This window comes from Chrysochloris asiatica, unplaced genomic scaffold (genome assembly GCF_000296735.1).
Source record: "Chrysochloris asiatica unplaced genomic scaffold, ChrAsi1.0 scaffold00161, whole genome shotgun sequence".
NCBI classification, from domain to species: Eukaryota; Metazoa; Chordata; class Mammalia; order Afrosoricida; family Chrysochloridae; genus Chrysochloris; species Chrysochloris asiatica.
Genome location: NW_006408679.1, coordinates 7,267,838 through 7,292,024, shown reverse-complemented (window position 1 = coordinate 7,292,024; position 24,187 = coordinate 7,267,838). Strand labels below are relative to the sequence as shown.

Here is a 24,187-nt window from a genome sequence, read left to right as displayed (position 1 = left end):
CCCTTTCAGTAGTGGGACATAGACTCCCTGCAGAGGCCAAGCCATCCTGATCTGGAGCCCAGAGACAGTTTAAGCAGATTTTAGAAGCAAATTTACATAATGTGACATGCTTTCAAGGAGGCAGGTAGTACTCATAACATAATCAGTGGGATATGAATGGAATTGTCCCACGTGGTACAGCACGGAGACACACTAATGCCTTCATCCAGGGAGTTTCCCCGGCCCCTTTCTTCTGCCGAGATCTCGCCATGTTCCCGAGTCTCTCTGCAGGCACTGTTCCTATGGTCTGTCAGCCTCACTGCTGAGTCCGAGATGGACAGTGTGAATCACCGTCCATGGAGAGAACTTAGAAAACGTGCCCCAGCTCTAGCCTTCTGTCGTCTCACTCCAAGGTCCAAGGGTCCTGCCCCCCAGCGGGCAGCAGACTTGGCATTTTGCCTGGTTAAAGGTCTTCTTCGATTAGAGGGATCTCTGTAAGAGAAGAATGTGGTCACAAGCTTGGTACATAGAGAACTACTGCAAATCATCTACAATTAGGAACTCCACTAAAATACCTATGTAAGCAAGGTGGCTTGGTAGGATAAAGACTAGACTGCAAACCACAAGGTTGGTGGTTTGAGCCTACCAGCTGCTCCGTGGGAGAAAGCTAAGGCTTTTTGCTCGTTAAAAAAATAGATTTACAACCTTAGAAACCCTATGTTGTTGTTGTTAAGTGTTGTCAAATTGGTTCCAACTCATAGAGATACTGTATAGAGTTTCCAAGGAGGAGCTAGTGGGTTTGAACAGCCAACCTTGTGGTTTGCAGTCTAGTGCTGACCCTATAGCGCTACAGCAGGAGTCCCAGAAACCCTATACAGGGTCACTATGAGTCGGCACTTAACAATGATAGTAACGAACTATTTATAAATCAAAAACCCAAACCCTAGAGTTGATTCTGGTTCATGGAGATGCCATGTGTGCAGAGTGGACCAGAATTATGAAGTTTTCTTGGCTGCCATCATTTTGGAAATAGATCTCCAAGTCTTTTTTCCATGGTGCCGTAGGGTGGGATCAAACCACCAACTTTTAGGTCCGTAGTTGAGTGCAAACTGTTTGCACCACTGAAAATCAAAACTAAACCCACTGCCATTGTGTCATCTCTGACTCATAGTGACCCTTTGGGACAGAACAGAGTGGCTCTTCAGTGGTTTCCAAGACTGTAAGTCTTTACGGGAGCAGACAGCTTCATCCTTTTCCCTTGGAAAAGCTGGTACATTTAGTTAGCAGCCTGGTGCTTAACACATGGTGTTAACAGAACCTAAAATATATATACACTTCCTGAAATTAGGGTGGATGTGTGTGAAGAAAATGTTAAAAAAATCAGTTCATAAATCATCTCCCCCATACAACGTATTTCTGCTGGAAAACAACAGTCATCCACCCAGTCCATACAACACACTTAGGTTTTAGCCGTCTGTCCTAATGACCATGCAAAATTCAAGAATGAAGAAGCTGCACTGCAGAAAAGGAGCTCTGTGAGGAACCAGGGAGTCTCTGTGTCTGAATCATTACCATCTTTGACTATCGATACCAACTGGAAGTGTGGTTCATGCATTCCCCACCCCCACCCCCAGGTAACAGAGCTCTGCTTGCTCCCATGCATTTCTTCTCCCACTTGACTCTGAGCCACAATTTGCCTTTCCTTGGGCTAGGTGCACGTATCCTTTCTGTTTCACGTCTGGTAAAAATAGCTGATATGGACACTAGACGTTCTCAGGGGACTGGGTGATGAGGGCTCTTGGTTGGGACCTGGTGCCCACATCTACACTTTTCCAGTCCTAGTGTGGCACTCATTGCAGGATAATGCACTAGACTGCAAGGTCACTTTGAACCTCGAGGTCAGCGGTTCAGACTCACCAGCTGTTTCTCGGAAACCCTATCTATATAGGGTCGCTATGAATCAGAACTGACTCAACAGCACTTAACAACAACAACAACAACATGTGCTCTTCTGTTCCTAAGCTTCACTTTCACAAGTCCTTCCTGGTTAAGGTAAAAAGGAGAAAAACATTCTGGATCACACTGATGCTACATAAACAAATTGCATGTCTTTCTACTCTGGGTAGCTCTGTGTCCTTTTGTGCCTTCTGAAACTTCAGCTAATGGGCTCATTATCTGTGAGTTGATGATCAGAGCTTCCAACTGGTTCACTTTGGTTTGAGTCCCTGCTGAGAATTTACCTCCTTAAAATGTAGATTCTGATTCAGTATATCTGGGGTGGAAAGGAGAATTCTCAGCAGGGGCATGAACTGGAATGAACTAGTTTGAAGTCCTGGTGTTGATCACTAGGCCAATGGTCTCTAGGTTTCTACACTTGGAGAGAGAAAGCAGACATTTAAGCTGAGCCCCTGGGAAACAGCTGATCAGACTGTGTGCGGTGGGGCAGGGGGGAGCGCTGTGCATTGTCCGAGGTAGGCGCTGCTGTGTTTGCAGGAAGGGCTTGGGCTTGGGCTTGGGAGCACACACTCACCATCTGCGATGTCAATGCCTGGGCTGGTGGATGCCACCTCTCCGGCTGTGCTCCCCACGGTGTCAGGGTTGGCAGCAGCGGGCCGGGTACCCCCTGGGCACGTGGGAGGGGTATAAAGACTCTGGAGCAGCTCAGAGGAGCCTGAGGCGCTGTCACAGGTTTCTGACCCCTCAGGGCCTGTGTCCATGTCCGCTGAGCCGGGGTACGCTGGGGGGCTCTGGTCGTCCACGGGTAAGGGGCAGCCCTGGCCCATGGAGGCCAGGTACCCGGGGCCTAAGGCACTCAAGCCACCACTCACGGCCTCGTCATAGGATGGGAGCATGACAGGCACGCCGTCCACCACCACGAAGTCAGGGTCACTGCTGGAGCTCCTGGGAGGCCCTCTGCCATGAAGGAAAGCAGCACCAATGTATCAGACAGCCCCAGGATTGGGTCCCCAGTGCTCCCCACCTCTGTGGCTCATTTCCAAGCCCTCTCTGGTAGGTGGTACTCTTTCCCTCCCCTCTTGCCTCTCCCCTCCACTTTGGCTCGTCCCTGTGGCCTCTGAACTCTGCTGTCTCTTCATTCTTCCCTCCTCATTGCTCTGACCTCTGGGCTTGACCACGTGGCCCATTCCAGCAATGCATGCCGGTATGTGTCCACAATGCCCGGCAGGAAGACTGACAGCACTGTCGGAAGCATAGGGAACTGTCCACAAGGACAGGCTGTGTTAGCTTCTTCGTCATTTTCTGCTGACGTGTAAAAGTTACCTAATTTTCAGTTGTGGTAGAACGATAATGAAGCAACAACAAATGAAAGCTTTGTCTTCCATTTCCTAGAGGGTTTCCACACTACTGCCTTCAAGAATCTGGACTCACCTCCAACTCTCTATTCAACAAGCATTTTCACCTGTGCTGGTCCCTGGGCGGTACAAGTGGTTCATGCACTCAACTGCTAAAGGAAAGGTTGGAGGTTTGAGTCCAGTCAGAGGTGCCTCAAAATAAAGAAGCAGGTGAAATACTTTTGGAAAATCAGCCACTGAAAATCCTGTGGAGCACAGTTCTGCTCTGACACACATAGGTTGTCGTGAGTTGGAGTTGATATAATGGTAGGAGGATTCCAGAGAGTAGCTGAGAAGTGGACCGATTATTTCATGTAGGTGGTCCCCGACATGAGCACCAGCAGTCCCCTGGCCTTGCCACTTGGGTTTTCAACACCTGCTGGCTTTGACTCAAGTGTGCTTGATGGTAAAGCCCAAGCTCCAGCCAACACCACCAAAGGAATACTAAGTAATCACATGGACTTGGTTTCTTTGCTGGGAACTGGTGCTAAGTGATGTGATCAGAAGGTACAATATCAAGAACAGAAGAATCCCCAGTTGGTGGGCAGGCTCTGAATCACTATGTACCAATTGCAGTGGCTCCAAACTTTGAATAAAGGGAAATGTGTACATCTTGACATTTGACATGGAGGTAAAACACCCAACTTTGCTTCTAACACTTGAGGGACAGTTTCAAGTCCACTGACTTTTGGGAATGTCTTACAAAGGCTTACAGATTATGGTGGGGATTCCTTGTCCCACAGTTCTTAAAGGTTACCCAGAGAGGGAGAGGAGACCCTAAGGCCATGTACCACGGAAGGTTGGAGGCAGGGAGGGAAGAGGACATTGGGAATATTGCAGTTGAGCTCATTCTGAGTCAGACTCTTCTTTCTTCCTTAGTCTGCCAGAAGCAAATTCAGAAAAGATCCTGGACGAGCTGAGCTGAGTTCCTGCTTCCCCTGGTCACTCCATCATCTTATGCCAGCCTCTTTTCTTCATATACGACACAAGCACCCAGGCCAGAACAGCTAGATGGCTCTTGTCCCCATTTCTCCCCATCACCAGCTCTCCTATGACCCAGCCGCTTCTCCTCCACTACACCCCACCCGTCACGTCAGTTCCCGCTTCCCACGCTCCAGCAGCCACCCATTCTTGGCTTGTCCGTTAGCATCTTATGTGGATGTTGTTTTAGTAGAACGGATCCATAGGGTTTTCTTGGCTGTAATTTTAACAGAAGTAGATGGCCAGGTCTTTCTTCTACAGTATACCTGGATGGGTTTAAATTACCAACCTTTAGATTAGCAGTGAAGCAGAAACCGTGTACAATAACCAGGGACCTTTATTTGGATACATGAGGCCAACGTTTCCAAAACTAGTAGAGACCAACGTAAGATGATATATACACAAGGGATAAAAATCAAGTGAAAGGTTTTGAGAATATTTTTTAAAACATTCTAATATTTAGTTACTATTTTGGAAAGTTTTCTTCCACGTATATGTAGAGCAACAGCTATAGGGACACTGAAAGTCTCCAAAACCAAAAACCAAACCCATTACTGTCCAGTCCCTTCTGACTCATAGTGACCCTACAGGACAGATTCGAACTACTCCATGGACTCCCGGTGTGGCACTGTAGGGTCAGAACTGGACTCGGAACCACAAGGTCAGCAGCTGAAACCCAACAGTTGTTCCTCGGAAATCCTACACAGGGTCACCATGAGTCAGAACTGACTTGACGGACGGCACTTAACAATAACACAACATAGGGTTTCCAAGGCTGTAATCATTATGGAGCAGGTGGTGGCTTCAAACCTCTCACCTTTCAGTTAACAGCCTAGCGCTTGGCCACTGTACCACCAGGGCTCCTTGAAAATACTCCAATATATCACGGTTACTTATTTCTATACTACCATAGGCCATCTTTAGATATTATAGTGGTTTAGTGATAGACCATGGTTTCTTGATTAATACATAAGATTCCTGGTGTGGCCTGTGGGATAAAGCACTCGATTGCAAGGTTGGTTTGAACCACAAGGTTGGTGGTTCAAACTCCCCAGCCACTCCTTGAAAATCTTATACAGGGTTGCTATGAGTTGGAACCAACTCGACGGCACTTAACAACAACCACACGATGCTGTAGGCTGAGAACAGGTTTAAGGGAAAGGTGGGTGCTGGAACCCAACAAGAGCTTGGTTGAAGCTTAGATGGCACTGACACAGAAAGTGGTCCCAACTCCAGCTGGGAGAGGGGGGTGTGTTTGGGTTGTGATGTGCCGGCTCTGCTGTCAGGCTGAGAACAATGCTGAGTGAGGGGAGGCCCCAGTGGGAACAAGACGGCTCTGAGAAGGTGGGCAGTGACTGTCCTCAGTACCTTGCCCCATTTCCCTGCTCCAGCACCTTCCAACTCATAGGGCTGTTAATGGCCGGAACTGACTGAAAGGCACTTAGCCACAAAACAACCTCCTTGCAGTTGCAGGAGACACATTTGAATTTTCCTGGAGGGAAGGGAGGAAAGTAATTAATTCTGGGGCCTTTCCTCAACTAAGCAATTTTCAGGGGGCTGCATAAGGAATGGGGGGGGGTGCGCTAGACAGTTCCTGTGGGCAAGACCACCGTCTTCTGAAGCAGTAGGTCCTGAGATGGGAAGTACCTTCCATGGCCAAGAATCCAAGACAATAATAATTATTCCTTTGTAAAAGACAGCTCATGTCAGCGACACCCAGCTAGTATTCTGTGAGGTTCCGGTCTCCCAACCTCTTTACTGCTTTCTAACTGCTTTCCACCTCCAGGAGCAGCGTCTGCCCCCAGTGGTGTTGGGTGATGCGGTCAGCCCTGGAGCGGGAGCCTCAGACCTGCCTGCCTACGCGAGGGCACAGCCAATTCCCGCTTGTTGAAGGCACCTATGAAGACAGTCTGTGCCGCCAGGAGGGTGGGGACAACCTCTGCACATTCCACACTCAGCTTCGGGCTGCAAGTGCACCCTCACCATCCCCCTCCTGAGTCTCCACCCCAAAGTCTTCCCTCCCTCCTAAGAACTCCCACCACACACTTTGTATTCTGAGAGATTCCCTAACTGTTTTATCCTCCCCGGGGGGTGGTAAGCTTGTTGGAACATAACTGCAGGCACTTGCGCAAGCAGAGGTAAAGGGGAATGGTGGTGGTGGGCAGGGCCCAGTATACAGCCTGCAACCCTGACTCTGTGCTCCCCTCTTCATACCCCACAATGCTACTAGCCCAAGAACAGGAAACTGAGGGAGGGGAGGAGGGAAAAATTAGGAAATGAGAGCTGTCTCCAGTTTGGTGTTAAGCTTCCAGACACCTTATCATCCCAGGGGAAGTGGTTCTAATTTTCTCTGCTATTCTCCTTCAGGATCACCATTGGACTGCTAATTGCAATGTCTGCAGTTCAAACCCATATCTTGCTCCTTGGAAACCCTATACAGGGTTGTTATGAGTCAGTACTGAATTGACTGCTCTTAACAAGAATAATAACACCAACATTCCCTTTAAAACCATCAGTTGCCATCATGTCGACTCTGACCCATGGCAACCCCATGTGTGTCAGAGTAGAACCATACCCCATAGGGTTTTCAGAGACTGATCTTTGGAAGTAGGTTGCCAGGCCTTTTTTCTGAGGGGCCTCTGGATAGATTAGAACCCCAACCTTTTTGTTAGCAGCCAAGTGCTTAGCTGTTTGTGTCATGGAGGGCCCATTCTCCCTTTAATCAAATTTATGTCTTCTCTCTTCACTACATCAGGGGGCTGCATGGAGCCAGATGTGTGCAGATATGGGTGCCAAGGCCCCAGCACTGACCTGGGGGGGAAGTGGGCCTTGAACTTGGTCTGGAACATCCTGGCCAGGATGACAAGCAGCAGTACCAGCAGCACACTGGTCGCTGTGAACGCCACGATCTTCCACGTGGTCAGGAGGGTCTCATGGGTGCTGGGCCACATTTGCTCTGCCACGAAAGAGAACAAGACTGCGAGTGAGGCTCACAGACCAGGCCGGCACATAGGCTTCCTGTGTGCTTGTTGACTGGGTCTATCCGGCACCCACAGCACACCCCCCTGGCCCCCAGGGCTTAAAAAGATACGAGTTGGCACATGTGACTTCACACTGGGATCCTGGCCACCTGCATGTTCATATTGCAGACCAGGTGTGAACCTGGAGCGGGGCTAAATGTACCTGCTTTGGGAAAAAGAATGAACAGGGTATTTCTCTCCTGAGATGGACCAAGAGCTGGGGGAGAGGGAAGCTGGGAATATTCTGGTAGGTATTATTGGTTGTGGTAAAGCACAGTGAGATGAGAAAAGGGACAGAGGGTGAGGCAGATGTGTCTGCTCTGTACTCTTCTCTCACCCTCTGCCCCCACCTCTGTCAGGTAAAGGGAAACAAGAGTGGACCCTTTGGGCACAAGACATTCTGCCTCTTGAATGTCTCCCTCCACACGGCTGCCTCCTCCCTCTCCTCGAATCTTGCTCACAGCCTCCCTCTTAGATGTAGATAGCCCAGCCCCAGAATCTCTTCCCTCAGGACCATTTCTGCATCTGCAGACACCCTGAGTTAATACATACTTTCCCTCACATGCTATGTCCAGGAAGAAAAGTACACAACCATTCCTCTAGCTCGGAGCAGGTGGCCACACCATGGCCTGGAAAATGCTAGAGAGTGTGGGCAGGACTGGGAAGGGCAGCAGATGGTGAGGTATGATTGGTAATCACTATGATGAGGCTAGTTGCAAGGCTAGTGTACAAGTAATGTGTTACTATCTATCATTCACTGAAACCTGCAAATGCCTGTATTTTGATAAGTGAGCAGGAATTACCCTGAGCAATGCCACTTGTATTCTGGCGTGCTTCCTGGTGTAGAAGAGAAAGCTGGGATTAGGCATATCCCTGGTAATGTGCAAATTCTGGTCACATCCCAGGACCTGTGTCCTGCCTGAGACAGGAATGTTTTTTGTAAGTGAAAGGGGAAGACATTGGGAGAAAATAGAGTGGACTGAGTTCAGAGGATAGTCCATGGTCATTAGAAGTCTAGAGATTCTCCTCAGAGGGTCAGGATTATAACTGGGAATGGACAGGTTAGTACTCTAAGATGCTGAACAGGGTCAAGAATTGTCTGGTGTGGCGTTCAGCATCAGCCACACATACGCAAAAGGATCCTTCTGTGTTCTACTCCCAATACTGGGGTTGGGGAGGGAGGGAAGGAGGCTGGCTGGCACTCTGAACTTGGATGGTGCATACATCTAGTCCAAGACATGAAACCTTTGAATCTGCTCACCTGATTTGATGCAGGAGACTTGGTAGGAAGGAAACCACTCTCCGTACTGACAGGTGATGTACTTGTAGTCACTGGTGAGGCTGAAGCCAGGGTCGCAGTAGAACTCCACCACGGTCCCATGGTTGTACCGCTCACAAGGCCGAGGGTGGCAGATGAAATCTCCGTGACTCACCATGGGAGGTAGTGGACAAACTTGGGCAGTGGGGGAGAATAAGAGTTTCAGAACCACATGCTGAGCCTGTCTGAAGCCCTCACGATGTAGGGTGGCCTAGGAGAACAGCACTGCTTAAAGAGGGCTAAGCATATTGGTCCCCAGACTGCTGCATTCTACTGGAGCCAGCCTCTTCTTTGGTATTTTCCTATGAGGTCACAGGGAAGACTGGAGCAATATTCCCATCATAGGCACTGTAAAGTCCATCATAAAAGAGAGATGTGCTTCACAATGCAAAGAACATGCCTATATATTTAATAGATAGTATTAAGCTACTCTCTTAATAATACATGCTATTATGTGTCAGACCACCTCATAAATAAAACGAAGATATTTATGGACAAAAGGAACAGCTATGCCAAGTCTCCTCTGTGACTATGGTAGTCACTCGGGACTGTTCATATCACTAGGCAGTACCTGTAACCTGATCCCCAAATATCCAGCTGGGGTTTGGTCAGTGGGTGTGAGGTAAGAGTCCAAGTAGCCCTCTGCTTGGTTCTGTCACCCACCTACTAGGTGGCCTTAGGCAAATCACTAAGCATTTTGGACCTCACTTTTCTCCTCTGTAAAAATGAAAACTTACTCAACTTAGATGATGGTCTGGGTTTTTTTTTTTTTTTCTGACACAAATATTACCTAAGATTTTAGGAGAAGAAAAACTGCTTTTAGTTTCCTTTCTGGAGACCCCACTCTGGGTTGCAAGGAAGAATGATTTCATCTCTGTGACCAAAAAGATGGCTTCAGTGGAATGAGGTATTGTTCATTTCATGCCACAAAGAACCCTCATTCCTGAAGAAGGACTCAGAAATAAACATCCCTGGTACATGAACAATCTTCAAAAACTATCCAAACCACAGATGCTACCAAGGCCAGCTTTAAGACCACACCTGTGGAAAGCATGTGCGCACACGCAAACACACACACATACACACAGAGTTAACATTTGAGCCCCTTCCTTGGGGTGGATAAACACCCCTACCACTGCAGGCCTTGGCATGGCCTTGAGCCGGAAGCTGGGAGGCAACAGAACCTTACAGACACATCTTTACTCCTCCATTCAGCCCTGCAGTTGAGACAGGGCTAGTTCTTTTAGAGACAAGAAAGCAGAAACACAGGGTTCATGCTCTCCAGAAGCAGTGGGAGGAGTGGGTGAGAGCTCAGAGACCTAGGGTAGAATTTCAGCCACGCTCTCGGCCTGAGCAGAGTCACCTGTCTGTTCTGCGTTACTGCCCTCATTACTAAAGCAAGGTCTCCAGGCTGGTTCTGAGACTTGAGTGCTGGTAGGGGCTTAGCCCATGGCCTGACAAATCATAAGTAGATCAGATCCAGGGACAACCAGACAGGACCTGTGTACTTAGAGAATGAGGCCATAGCTGCACATGTGGTAGAAAATGGTGACACCAGCAAGAACAAGGAGGTACCTGGAGATGAGCACCTGCAGGGAGTCATGGCCACCCCTAGGCTGGCAGGACACCCCTAGTTGCTGAGGTCCCTGGTGGAAGTTGGAACTGTGGGAATTGTAGAGGGAGCTCAGATGCCACTTGTGAGGGTGAGGGAAATACCTTGCTTTCTTCCCATCCAGACAAGGGTGAGGGGAGTGTTGCTGGCTGACAGGGGAGCCAGGCAAACACAGCCTGTAGGAGCCAGCCCCTCTGCAGTACAAATAGACCCTGTCTGACCTCAACAAACAGGCAGCTGGATCTGTTACCCAGGCTCCCTCAGAGGAACACTGTCTGGGTCAGGACATGAGCTCTCTGCTGCTCTCACTATCTCCTGGCAGAGCGGGCCCCTCCCAAGCCCACTGAGATAGTGAACAACCCACCCTCTACATTTCCATCCCACAAACAAGGGCTAGCTCTGCAGGATTCCATGAGCATCTGGATGCACACGGTATCCGGGAGTGGAGGGAAGGAGAGGCAGGAGGAGGAGGGATAGAAAAAAAACAAGTCAGCCATCAAATTGACAACAGCAACTGAAAAGGTTGGATGGGTAGGAAGCACAGGGACCAGTGAGTTTCAGATTATGGTGGTGGGATAATGCGGAAAAGGACAGCGAGAATAGCTGCACAACTTGAAAAATGTAGCCAATGTCACTGAAATATACATGTAGAAATTGTTGAAATGGTGTATCTTTGGCTGTGTATCTTTTTACCCCCTGCCCCAAATCAACAATTGTCACCACTTGAGTGGTGCCCTGGCAGGCCTCTTGGATGACCAGGGTCATCTCTTGGCTAGAAAGCTTCATGAGAAGTTGGAAGAGGATGAACACATGTATGTAAGTTTATCAGCAAAATTTTATCCCACTTGGCCTGAAAACCAAACCCAAACCCACTGCCAGAGTTGATTGCACTCATAGTGACCATATAGGGCAAAGCAGAACTGTTCCCTAGGGTTTCTGAGACGGTCAATCTTTGCAGGAGCAGATAGCCTCCTCTTCTTCTCACAGAGCGAATGGTGGGTTTGGACTGCTGACCTTGGGTTTAGCTGTCCATACGCTTAACCCACAAGGCCACCAGGGCTCCTTCACTTGGTCTGAAAAAAACCTCACTGCCATTGAATCAGTTCCTTTTCAGAGAGACCCTGTATAACGTTTCCGAGGCTGTAAATCTTTATGGGAGTAGAGAACCTCCTCTTTCTTCTGCGGAGTAGCTGGAGGGTTTGAACTGCCGACCTTGTGGCAGGCAGTCCAGTGCTACACCAAGCCTGAAGGATTCTTCAAATCATTGCATTAACCTTGAGGAAATGGTTCCCCAGTGTGCTAAATAACGACTGTGGTGTGCAGGCCAGTCCTATAAGGCGGTAAAGGAAGATTGAAGTTTCCCAGTTTAAGTTCATTTCCCAGCTACTGTTCTAAGGAGCTCCGCTGGGAGGTAGCTTGGTTAATTTCTCTGAGTCATAGCTTCCTCATTTTACAATGAGGGAAACAATTCCTAGCTCTGAGCATTGCTGTAGGAATTAGAAAATGTACATCAATTGCTTAGCACAGATTTGGGGCATAGGGTCTCTGTGAGTCAGGATTGACTGGATGTCAATCAAAAACACTGATGTCCGTGTTTTTGATTTTATGAGTATCACTTCACCACTTTAGCTTCTTGTACTCTGGTGGGTTACATGTAGCTGTGATGCAGGAAGCTATGTCACTAGCATTTCAAATACCAACAGGGTCAGTCAAGGTGGACAAGTTTCAGTGGAGCTTCCAGATGGAGAGACTAGGGAGAAAGGCCTGGTGATCTGCTTTGGAAAATTAGTCAATGAAATCCTATAGAGCACAAAGAATGTTGTCTGAAATAGTACTAGACGATTACCTACTAGGTTGGAAGGCTCTCAAAACACACAGTGGCCACAGCAATGCACTCCAGTATACTAAGGAAAGAGGATGATGAAGAACGGGCCAACACTGCATTCTGATGTGCATAAGCTTGTCAAGAGTCAGCGCTGACTCAATGGCAATCGGCTGCAACAACATCGTCTTACTAGTGCCAAACTCACTGAGTTCCCATGCTGCCCTTCTTATTCTGGGGAGCTGGAAGTCTCCTTACGACAACAGGATGCTTAGCTTTCGCCATTCCAGCCCCAAGTGCTCAGAGATCCTGGATGCCCATGTCATTGCTGTGGTTTCCCAGAGGCCAGAGGAAAAGTCTGTTGTAGAGGCGTTAATTCTGAGACTGTCCTCATCAGCCTGTAAATGGCGATGCATGTTCCCCTAAGTAGAAACATTTCTCTTCATACTTTGCAGCATTGCTTACTACTACAGCTGAAAGACCATTAGCTTTTCTGCAAGAGAAACCCTGTGCTGTGGTTGGTGTTGGGGCTGGGAGTAGGGGGTTTGGAGTGTTTCTTTTCATTTGGAAGAAAACAATAACAAAAGCACGGCTAATTACGAAATTGGGGAAGCGTATTTAAAAATGATAATAAAGGAATGCTATAGGTTCAGGGGACTTTCCACATCCCAAGACAGCCTCTAGCAATCAGGGCTAAATGGAGTTCTGTGCTACCCTTCTCTCCTGCCCCCGAAACACAAATATATTTATGAGAGAGAGAGATGAATGCGGGAAAATAGTGGCGTGAACAAAGGGTCTTCTGCAACTCTACTATTACTTTTTATGTTGTTTCTTACAACTTTCTAAATTATTAACAAGAGTTATTAGTTTTGCCAGGCTTGGAGTCTGGGTGGCTATGTGGAAGGAGACTCAGTCAGAAATAATTACCTTCCTTCCAGCGCTAGTGGTTTGCTCCTTGCTTTACGATGGAGGGCTATGCCACCTTTCAGATGAGCAGGAACATTTACACCTAACCAAATTGTTACAGACTACAAATTTTCAGCACATTTAGACTCTCTTGGAACCTGACAGGTTCACTGGGGACCTCAGTCTGCCTTGTTGGCTACCAATGACTCCACATGTGAGTAGAAACTAGGCTCAGACTGCAGTTTTCCCAAAGAAGTTCTGCCTAGCAGTCTGGCCTCTCCCTCTGCTAACGCAGTACCTCTCCCTCCCTACCCTCAGGTTATTTCTGCTTATTAAGATTTAATCTCAACACACACACACCAACTCTTCCCCTAAACCATCCTGGTCATACAATCAGTGGCCTTGGAATTACTGGATTCTATAGGTAGCTAGTGGTTACGAATCGGGCTGCGAACCTTAAGGTCAGCAGTTCGAAACTAGCAGCTGTTCCGCGGGAGAAAGATGAGGCATTCTGCTCCCGTAAAGATTTACAGCCTCGGAAACCTGTACAGGGTCGCTATGCGTCGGAACCGACTCCACGGCACATAACAACAACAACAACAACAACAACATACATTGCATGGGGAAGACGCGTAAGACTTCATAAACTCCGTGAGTACAGCGTTGCTTCAGTGGTAGAATTCTCACCTTCCATATGGCATCCTGGGGTGGCACTGTAAGATAAAGTACTGGTTGGCAAGGTTGGTTTGAACCACAGGCCAGTGGTTCAAACTCATCAGCAGCTCCTTGGAAACTCCATATACTGCTGCTATGAGTTGGAACCAACTTGACGGCACTGAACTAAAACAATATGGGGATACAGGTTTATTCCGGACCAGCAGCCACCTCCCATCTGCCAGTGGAGGCTTGTGCGTTGCTCTGATGTTCAACAGGTTTCAGCACTAAGAGTTTCCAGACTAAGATGGAGTAGGAAGAAAGACCTGGAAATCTACTGAAAATCAACCAATGAAATCCCTATGATTACAGGGGTCTATTGGGCATGGCAATGCCATGAGCCAGGGCAGCTAATAACATCAACTGAAAGTAGGGCCTGCATCTTTTAAAAGTTTTAACTCTTACAGTACCCGGCACATCCTTGGCAAATGTTTGAGAGAATGGAAATGTCAAAGTCTTCACAATAAGCCAGAGTCCCTCCCTGGCCCGTTGCTCCCTTGCCTCTGGGGAGGTACAAGCACAGTTTCCATACTTTATCTAGGTCCGTGTTTGATTGGGGTTGAAAAAACAGCTGAGACATGATAATAGCTTTACTGTTGCTTCATTACTACACGGATGCATCAGGAAACCGTCTGTATGTATTTGATGTGTATTTCAGTGAGATAGGACTTTGCCAATCCCGCCTCTGAGAAGTAAAGGCAGTTACACCAGGGTTCTGTTCTTATGTCTCTGTCTGAAATCGGTTCTGATATAAGTTCACTGCCTTTAATTTTGTTTTCATTTTCATTATTACTGTCTTTTATTATGAGTTTTTTAATAAATCCTATCTCTGAACATAGGGGAGGAAACATCTGAGAATAACATCAGGAAATTACATGCTGCAATCTTGTACATAGGACATATTACTAATGATGTTGTTGTTATTGTTAAGTGCCGTGGAGTCGGTTCCGACTCACAGCGACCCTGTACAGGGTTTCCGAGGCTGTAAATCTTTACGGGAACAGAAAGCCTCATCTTTCTCCTGCAGAGTGGCTGGTAGTTTTGAACTGCTGACCTTAAGGTTCACAGCCCGATTCGTAATCACTATGCTAAGATGTACAAAAAAAATCCCCCAAAACCCTCCACAAAAATGAAGAAGTCAACCATAGTAACAGTTTCAAAACAACACTATTTGACTCTTTCATGTTGCACCTACCAGGCACCCAGATCATGGCACTATGCAGAAAGATGACAAAAAATGACATTTTAAACTCAAACATCCTTGACTGCATGTGAGCAACACTTAGACCTAAGACGTGGTGGTAGCTGAGGAAAGGGTCTGTGTTGCATAGGGAGAGAACTCACATTCAATGTAAAAAGAAAGCACAGCCACTGGGTATGGAGAACAAGGCACAGAGAGAGGAGGCTCAGGTCTCTTTTCTGGGAAAGAGCGTAAAAATGGAAACTGACAATGCTCTTTCCCTAGGAGTCCTGGTGGTACAGTGGGCTACGTGTTGGGCTGCTAACAGCAAAGTTAGCAGTTTGAATCCACCAAGTGCTCCTTGGGAGAAAGAGGACACTTTCTGCTCCTGTAAAGATTTGCAGCCTAACAAACCTTGTACATAGTCACTGTGAGCTAGAATCAACTCAACAACAACTATACTACATCAGAAAAAAGGAACCAACCCTGACGGCTTTGCAAGGATTCCTGAAGTTGTCCAGACCAGTGGGGGTTCTGGAGCAGTGGCATCATGAACCAGGTCATGGTCAGTCTCAGGACCTAGAAGTCAAGTGCTCTCTGACTGTTCTGAGCTTGACCGCAGATAACCCAGGAATTCAGAGCACAAGAGTCTATCTTCCTTATAAAAGAAAGGAGAGCCTTTCAGAGCCCTGGAGCATTGTCCCTTAGTCTCTCCCTACCCCCACCTCCACCCCAAGGAAGGAAACCCACCATCTCCTTTTTACAGGCCTGGCCGGCAGAGTTCTAGCTGGTACAAATGGTTAACACACTTGGCTGCTAACTGAAAGGCTGGAGATTCGAGTCCACTCAGGGGTACTTTGGAAGAAAGGTCAGGCAATTTGCTTGGGAAAAAGCAGTCATGAGAAATACGTGGAATACAGCTCTGCTCTGACATATACGGGGTCACTACGAGTGGGAACCAACTGGATAGCAACTAAAGTTTTGTTCTTAATATTCTGCAGCATCTCACGATTCCAGCCAATTTGGGCAGGCAGCCGCTCCTGTGTCCGTCTCAGGTGGTTCCCATCTCAGGCAGCTCAGGTGGTTTGCATCTCTGGTTGGACCCAAACAATACCAGTAGCACACTCCCATCACTGAACAACCCAAATGCCCCTACACATTTCCAATGCTCCGAGAATCACCCCCTGGAAGATATATCTACCTATCCCACACCTTGGGCTTTGGCTCTTGGTCCAGCCTGGTCAGCTTGGCTGGCAGAATGCCTGATGGTGACTTGGAGGTGGATGAGGCAGGGTTACAGCCCAGCTCTGCTATTTACTGGCTCTATGGTCTCAGGCAGGTGGGCCAACCTTTCTAAATCACAGTTATGCACCTATCAAATGGAGAAAATAAATACTCATCCGTGAAAGCTTTTGTGAGGATTGCATAACCCGAGGGGCCCAACAAGGGGCTTGTTAAGGTGGGCTCATATTAAAATTAACTGCCATCAAGTCAATTGACTCGTGGTGACCCCATGTATGTCAGGGTAAATCTGTGATCCATAGGGGTTTCAATGGCTGCTTTTTGGGAAGGTCTTTCTTCCAAGGTACCTCTGAGTAGACTTGATTCTCAAGCTTTCAATTAGCAGAAAAGCACACTAACTGTTGTTTACATCACCCAGGGACTTTGAGGGCTAATATTAGGTACAAATGTCTCCGGTTTTGTTTTCCAGGGGGCATCCTGTGCCTCAACCCCTACCACAAGGAGAGGAAAGGGAAAGATTGGCTGGTTGCTGTGATTCACCTCTCACCTGGGAGAGAGAGGTTGGACCTGACTGCTTTCCTGCCTCGTGAGCTATATGATATGATGAAAGTGGATCTGTTCCCCCTGGGACTCTGAGGATCTCCCCTCACATATGCTCCTCTGTGAGGGGCTGCCAAATGCCTGTGTGCTAGGCTCCTTCTTGGAGCACACCGGCCATCATTCCATCTCAGGGATAGACACTGCTACTCTCCGCAGTGCCCACAGTCCAGTGCTGGCCCTGCCCTGGTCCTCTGGGATCCTGGCTGACTTATGGTGGTAGGTGGATTCCATCCTCTTCTCCATACATGGGCTTCCTGAGACACCCTTCAATCTTCCCCATAGGACACACAGCTCCTTGTGGATGCTGGGGGTCACAACATGGAAGGGGCTGGCTATGCCTCAGAGGCCACCTAGGTTTAAGAAACGAATGCCACCTTGTGTTTGGGGGGTGTTAGAGGCAGAAGCCCAGACTGACGCCACTACCAGTGTGTAGTTTGAACATTTTCACTGACTTGTTGTTAGCTGCCTTCAAGTCAGTCCCTGACTCATGGGGACCCCAAGTACAGACTCTCATTGCCTGGTTCTGTACCATCTCCACAGTAAGCTGCAGATCAGACTATGGTGATCTATAGGATTGTCACTGGCTCACTTTTGGAGATGGGTCTCCAGGCCTTTCTTCCTAGTCTTAGTCTGTAAGCTCTGCTGGAATCTGTTCAGTATCTCTGTAACACACAGCCCCCACTGACAGGTGGGGAGTGGCTGCACGTGAGGTGCACTGGCCAGGAATTGAACTTGGGTCTCCAGCATGGAAGGTGTTTTCATTGTCATTTACACAGGCCAAGAAATCTCAAACTTGTCCTTCTGTACCTGCAGGCCTCATCCCCACGGTCTGTACCCACCTCCAAACCTACTGCCATCAACTCACAGTGACCCTACAGGACAGAACTGCTCCCTCGAGTTTCTGAGACTGTCAGTCTGTAAAGCAGCAGACTACCTCATCCTTCTCCTGTGGAGCAGCTGCTGGGCTGGAATTTAATTAGCGACTCAACACTTAACCCACGGTGCCACCAGGGCACCACGTGTCTGAGCTCAAAGGTCACCTAACAGTACTTCCTGAAGCAGAAGGCAGCACAAAGCAAGCTTGATGCATATCTGAAAGGAGAAGCATGATTCCTGGAGTCACCCCCCGTTCTGGGCTATCGGTACCACAGCCCCAACCCCTGGCACAGAGCAGAGGGCTGATTATAAACTTGGATAGGGTGCATTTTGCAGTTTCTAAAGCTGTCCACCCCGATTCTCCAGTTCCCTGCCAACACCAGAACACTGGGATCTTAGCATGTATGAAAGAACATGAGTTCCACATGCTGTCTGAAGTCCCCTTGCTCATCTATGTGTTGGACAACCACCCAGACTGGATAAACTGCACTCACCCTGTCCTCATAGGTTCTCCTGACGACAGGTGGTACACAGGCAGACAAACAGATGTTTCTGTGGCTGGCTGGCTAACGCTTCTCCGTCCTCTGCTGCTAATAAATAGCATGAACAACACACTGTCCTGCACATAGGAGTGGGGACAGTGACTGGGCACCATATCACTCAAGGGGGCAGGCTGCCTCCCATGCTGACAGTGGGGATGGTCCCCAGATAAAAGTCACCATGACATCTCATACTAGAGGGACGGAGGGGCCCAGATGTAGAAAGAGGCTTAGGTAAGGGCCCTGCCAAGGAAAGGTGAAGAGGTGGAACTTCAAGGGGACAAAGGAAAGTAGGTCAGAGGGACCAGGGTAGGTGGGGAGCAAGAGAAGGAAAGAGTAAGGAGGGGGAAGAAAGATGCTGGTGGGAAGGGCTCTCTCAGGAGAGGCAGGTCTTCCTGGGGAAGTCCTCAAGGTCTCTTCTTCCATGTGTTAGAACAGCAGCTACTGCAACTCTAAGGAATGGACTGAATTCTACTACCGGGAAGCAGAGGTTAACACAGCTCCCCAGAGATTCAGGGTGTTGTTCCCAGAGGGTACTAAGCAGTTGCTTGTTCTGTTGTCCCCAGGAAATGAGGGTATCCTGAGAGAGTGCCAGAGATTACCCATTAGCTAAGCAGTAAGCAGTTCCACTGGTGACTGATAATCTCTCTACACCCCAAAATAAGGATGTTCTCATTTTATATCTGAGTCGTGGGGTGGTGCAAATGGTTAATGTGCCAGGCAGCTAACCAAAACATTGGAGGTTTAAGCCCACATCCTGGTACCTTGAAAGAAAGGCCGGTGATCTACTTTAGAAAAACTCAGCCATGAAAATCCTATGGAGCAGGGTCACAGTGCAGAGATGATGCCACAGCAACTGGTCCATGTGACATGTCATCACAGGCTGTATGTGCTGCCATGGGCACTGAAGGCAGGGGAGAGACTACAGTATTCGAGCAGGCGTGTGTGCGTGTAAGACTCTACTGCAGATAAACTGGAAGACCCCTAAGAAGGTGATGCTAAAACAGAAATCTAGAGCAGCCCTATTCACAGTGGGGTCCCTAGATCAGTACTGGGTCACCAACTGTCACTGGAAAATGAATAGAGACACTGACAGTAAGCATTCAGAAACTTTTGTAGCAATCTGTCCTTGTGGCAACTTCCAAGTGTGTTTTAAATTTCTATTTGTGAAAAGTAATTTTATGTCTGTCAGATCTTATAATGAAGTTTGGTGGCTTGCATTTATCATCTTCATCTTTTAACTTTTTACTGGTTTGCAGTGTACTGGGAAGCCAAAGCTAACGGCTCACCCTTCCACTACAGAGAGTTTGAACAGCTCTGGATTAATGAATGGGAGAGGACCTAGTCGGAGGAAGTGTTAGGGGAGAACATTCCAGGCAGAGGGCACAGCCCACGAAAAGGATGAAGAAGCTTTCTGAGCTGGAGGCCCTGCACAGGGCCAGGGCGGGAGGGAGTCAGACAACATGAGGATTGGGTGGCAACAGGGCAGCGGGTATAGACTTCCAGCAAGAAGCTGGAACTTGGTCCTAAGTGTGGAAAGGCACTGAAGAGAAATGACAGATCTGCTTTGAAGAACTAACTGTGGCTGCTGGGTGGAACACAGACTTATCAGAAGGCATCAGGGGTGTAGGAGAGGGCATCATGGAAAAATGCCTTCATCTTTTCAGTTCATATTCCCACAAACTTTCTGTAGCCCTATGTTGTTGTGAAATGCCGTCGAGTTGGTTCCGACCCATAGTGACCCCGTATAGGGTTTTCAAGGAGTAGCTGATGAGCTTGAACTGCTGACCTTGCAGTTCAAACGGCTTTGCAGTCTAGCGCATTAACCCACAGAACCACACCAGGACTCGGAAGCCCTTTGCATAGGAAAGGGAAAATAGTACCTACGACAATTAGTTTTAACTGGCTGAATGATCTCTTACTGCTGGCAATGAAAACAGTGATGGTGAAATAAGCGGTTCAGCGGTGCCCAGAGCATGTGCCACACCTGCCATACCCTAAATACACCTCTGGCAGGCAGGGAGACAAGGGGTGGGAGCAGACAGTGAGTGGGCTGTGGCCACAACAGGTGAGGGATGGTGGCGGTGTGGGCCAGGACAGTGACAGCCAAGGTAGTGGGAGGTAGCCTAAGAAACATACTTTGAAATTAGAAATGATAAGGCAAGTTTGTGGATGAGAACTAATGAAAAAATCAAGGCTGATGTACAGATTCCGACAGCAACACCTGGGTAGGTGGTGGTGTTATTTACCACCTCAGGCTTTTGTTCTGTTGGCTTATGAGAAGCAATCTGGCTTTGGCCTGGGTAGGTTTAAGAGACTCATCCCTGTGCCGAGCATACAGCAGAACACTACATCTGGGTCAACATGCACCTGAGGAGTCATGAGTATACACCACAGGACTGGATGAACTCACCTAAGGAGAAAGGACTAAGAGAATGGGGAAGGGTGTCCCGGTGAAAATCCCAAGAAAGTCAATAGGGAACAAAGAGATGAGCAAAGTAGACTGGGGTGCATACCAGAAGTCGAGATAGGAGGATGTTTTGAGGAGGAGGGTGTGGTTCCTAGAAAGATGGGAACAGAAGAGTAAACATTGGCTTTAGCCAGACAGAAGTGGCCTTGAGATAAGCCCCTTCGGGAAGCCATTGTGACGTGAACTGAGGCATAAGAGAGGGGGAAACTGTGGACAACTTGAGAGAAATCTGCTGAAGGGAGGTAGCAAGTGGGGCAGCTGACAGGCCAAGGGACCCTAACTCCATCCAGCTGCTATAAGCAGCTGCTATGGAGCCAACCCCAACTCATGGTGCCAAGTCACATGTCAGAGTACAACTGTGCTCCACAGAGTTCCCAATGGCTAATCCTTGGGAAATAGACCACCAGGTTTTTGTTCCAAGGCACCACAGGGCAGACTCCAACCTCGGTTAGCAGCTGAGCACATTAATTGTTACACCACTCACAGACTTCTATGGGAGCTATAGCTTTTGTTTCTATGTGGGTGGAAGTGGTCTCATCTAGAGATGCAGGGTGGGAGGGGAAAGGGAGGAAAGGACATGAAAAAGAAATTGAAAGGAGATGTGGTCCAGGCAGGAGAGGAAGGACTGACCGTGAACAGAAGTAGCAGAGGATGGGAGGGAAGAACTAGACACAGGAGCCAGTAGATCTGGAGACAGGAGGCAGTGATGAGGCGTCAAGCTGAAAGCTCCCATTTTCTGCATAAAGTACAAAATAAGACCCGTGCAGGGGCAAGGGAGGCTCAGAGCTGAGGATTACACATCACTTAGCACAAGTCTTTTACCCATTTCTATATCTTACTAATTACAACAGAAGAAAATGAGGTTTGAAAATACTCCATAACTTATGAATAGTCATAAAACCTATTTAAGACAGGTGGGAGGGTGTAGGTTGACATTATAACCCATGTAACAATGACAGCAACAAAGTGAACCTACTGCTATCAAGTCCGGCTCATAGCGACCCTACAGGGCGAGTAGAACTACCTCACAGGGTTTCCAAGGTTGTAAATCTTTACAGGAGCAGACTGCCACACTGTCTTCCTGAAGAGTGACTGGTGGCTTCAAATTGCCCACCTTTCAGTGAGCGACCAAGTACTTTAACCACTGAGTCACAAGGGCACCTTGTAGCCTTAACTTAAAAAAAAAAAAAAAAAAAGTACTGCTAACTGCAAGGTTAGCAATTCAAAGCCACTAGCTGCTTCTTTAAAACCCTATACAGGGTTGCTATAAGTAAGAACTGATTTGATGACATTTAACAACAATCTGAACAAAACAGGAAGCATCAGAAGAAGAAGGAAGGAATAAACAGAGTCAGTGTACCAAAAAGAACTGGTCAATGTTCAACCACATGATCAAAAACCAGTGGTACTGAAAGAAGAAGGCCAAGATGCACTGAAAAAAACTAATGAAAAACAAGGTTCCAGAAATGAATGGAATAACAAATTGAAATGTTTCAGCAAACAAATGCAATTCTAGAAGCACTAACTAGTCTATGCTAAGAAATTTGGAAGACAGCTACCTGGTCAGCCAACTGAAAGCGATTCATATTCAGGCCCTTCCAAATTAAGATGATCAATGGAATGTAGAAATTATCAAGCGATATCATTAATATCGCACACAAGTAAAAATTTTCTGAAGGTAATTAACAAAGAGTTGCAACAGCACATAGACAGGGAACTGCTGGGTCCGGAAGAGGACACAGAACAAGGTACGTTGCTGATATCAGAAAAATTATGACTGAAAGTAAAGAATACCAGAAAGATGTTTACCTGTATTTTACTGACTGTGCAGAAGCATCCTGCTTTGCGGATCATCACAAGTTAAGAACAACATGCAAAGAATGGGAATTCTAGACACTTCATTGTGCTCATGCAGAACCTGTATGTAGACCAAGAGGCAGTCTTTCAAACAGAACAAGGGGATGCTACATGGTTCAGAATTGGAGAAGGTGTGTGTCAGGGCTATATCCTTTTATTTATTTATTATTTATTTTTAGGGCTATATCCTTTTACCATACTTATTCAATCGGTATGCTGAGCTAATAATCTGAGAATTTGGACTGTACAAAGAAGAACGTGGCATTAAGATTGGAGGAAGACTTATTACCAACCAGCGATATTCAGGTGACACACTTTACCTGCTGAAATAAAGTGGACTTAAAGTATTTACTCATGACAATCAAAGACTACAGTCTTCAGTATGGATTACATCGCAACATAAAGAAACACAAATCCTTACAATGGGACCAGTAAGCAACATTATGATAGATGGAGAAAAGATGAGAAGTTGATAATGGTCTCATTTTACTTGGATCCACAGTCAATGCCAATGACCTCTTAAAGTGTAAAAAATCAAAGCTGTAACTTTGAGGACTAAGGTGTGCCACATCCAAGCTATGGTATTGTCCATGGCCTCAAGATGTGATGTTGTGTTACTCATGTGGAATCGGAACAAAGAATATGGAAGACTGGAGAAGAATTGATACATTTGAACTACGTTATTGACATAGACTATTGAAAGCACCATGGGCTGTCAGTGTTGGAAGGACAACCAGAATGCTCCTTAGAAGCGAGGCTGGTGAAGTTTGTCTCATGCTCTTTGGACATGCTGTCAGGAAGGACTAGTCCCTGGAGGAGGACATCACATTTAGTTAAAGGTCATCAAAAAGGAGGAAGTCCCTCAAGGATTTGGATTGACCCAGTGGCTGCAACACTGGGCTCAAACCTAATAACTGTTGTGAGAGTGGCTCGGGATGGGGCAGTGTTTCGTACGTACTGTTGTACTGGGATCACTATGAGTCGCAGCCCACTCAATGGCACCTAACAACAGTAACAATCTTTCTAAGTCACGGAGTGTAGGTGCTTTGATCAGATGATTTAATTAATTTGTCAAAGGTTCATACTGCTCTCTGAATATTCTTTGTACAAGAAAGATCTTCCCTCTAGTCTGTGCACCTGCATCTACCCCTTGGGGATTGTGGTAGAAACTGCTGGCTGCTCTCCGCAGTCCATATACTCTTGGCTTGGAGTCCCCTGTTCTTCTAAGTTCTAGTCAATGGAACGAGAGCATAAGGGATAACTACTACATCCAGGCCTTTTCCACTAAACCCTCCGAAGCCCAATATATTCCACCCACATGTCCCTTTGATGGCTAGAATGGAGATGCATGCCCAAGGAGACCATAAAAGCTATACCTGGATGGTCTTCCATCAGTCCCCGATTGGTTGGGTAGAAAAGAGCCCTCCGCTCATCAATGTTCACCCCATACTGCTTCAGCATAATAGAAATTCCTATTTTATATGAGCCATGATATATTTGTGGGTACTTTTTAAACAGTGGTCTACAATATACAGTCTCATGGCAATTCCATGTGTACCAGAGTAGAACTGTGTTTCTTAGGGCTTTCAATGGCTGAGTTTTTGAAAGTAGATCACTAGGCTCTTATTTTGGTTAGGAGCTGAATGAGTTAACTGCGTGCCATCCAGGGACTCCACACAGTTTGTATAAGGAATAAACAACAGGGGAGACTGCCTTGAGAT

The 24,187-nt window shown here is 47.4% G+C and overlaps 1 protein-coding gene across 1 annotated transcript in view; it reads right to left on the bottom strand.

The window, feature by feature from the left end:
• Positions 1-442: 442 nt before the first annotated feature.
• The window catches only part of SUSD4 (sushi domain containing 4), a 234,182-nt gene continuing 210,437 nt past the window's right edge, over positions 443-24,187 (bottom strand). The window contains exons 6-9 of the mRNA XM_006871147.1: positions 8,592-8,783; positions 7,122-7,266; positions 2,510-2,892; positions 443-471 (exon numbers count right to left, since the gene is read on the bottom strand). Coding sequence (XP_006871209.1) covers positions 443-471; positions 2,510-2,892; positions 7,122-7,266; positions 8,592-8,783 — 749 coding nt within the window. The remainder of the gene's footprint in view (positions 472-2,509; positions 2,893-7,121; positions 7,267-8,591; positions 8,784-24,187) is intronic.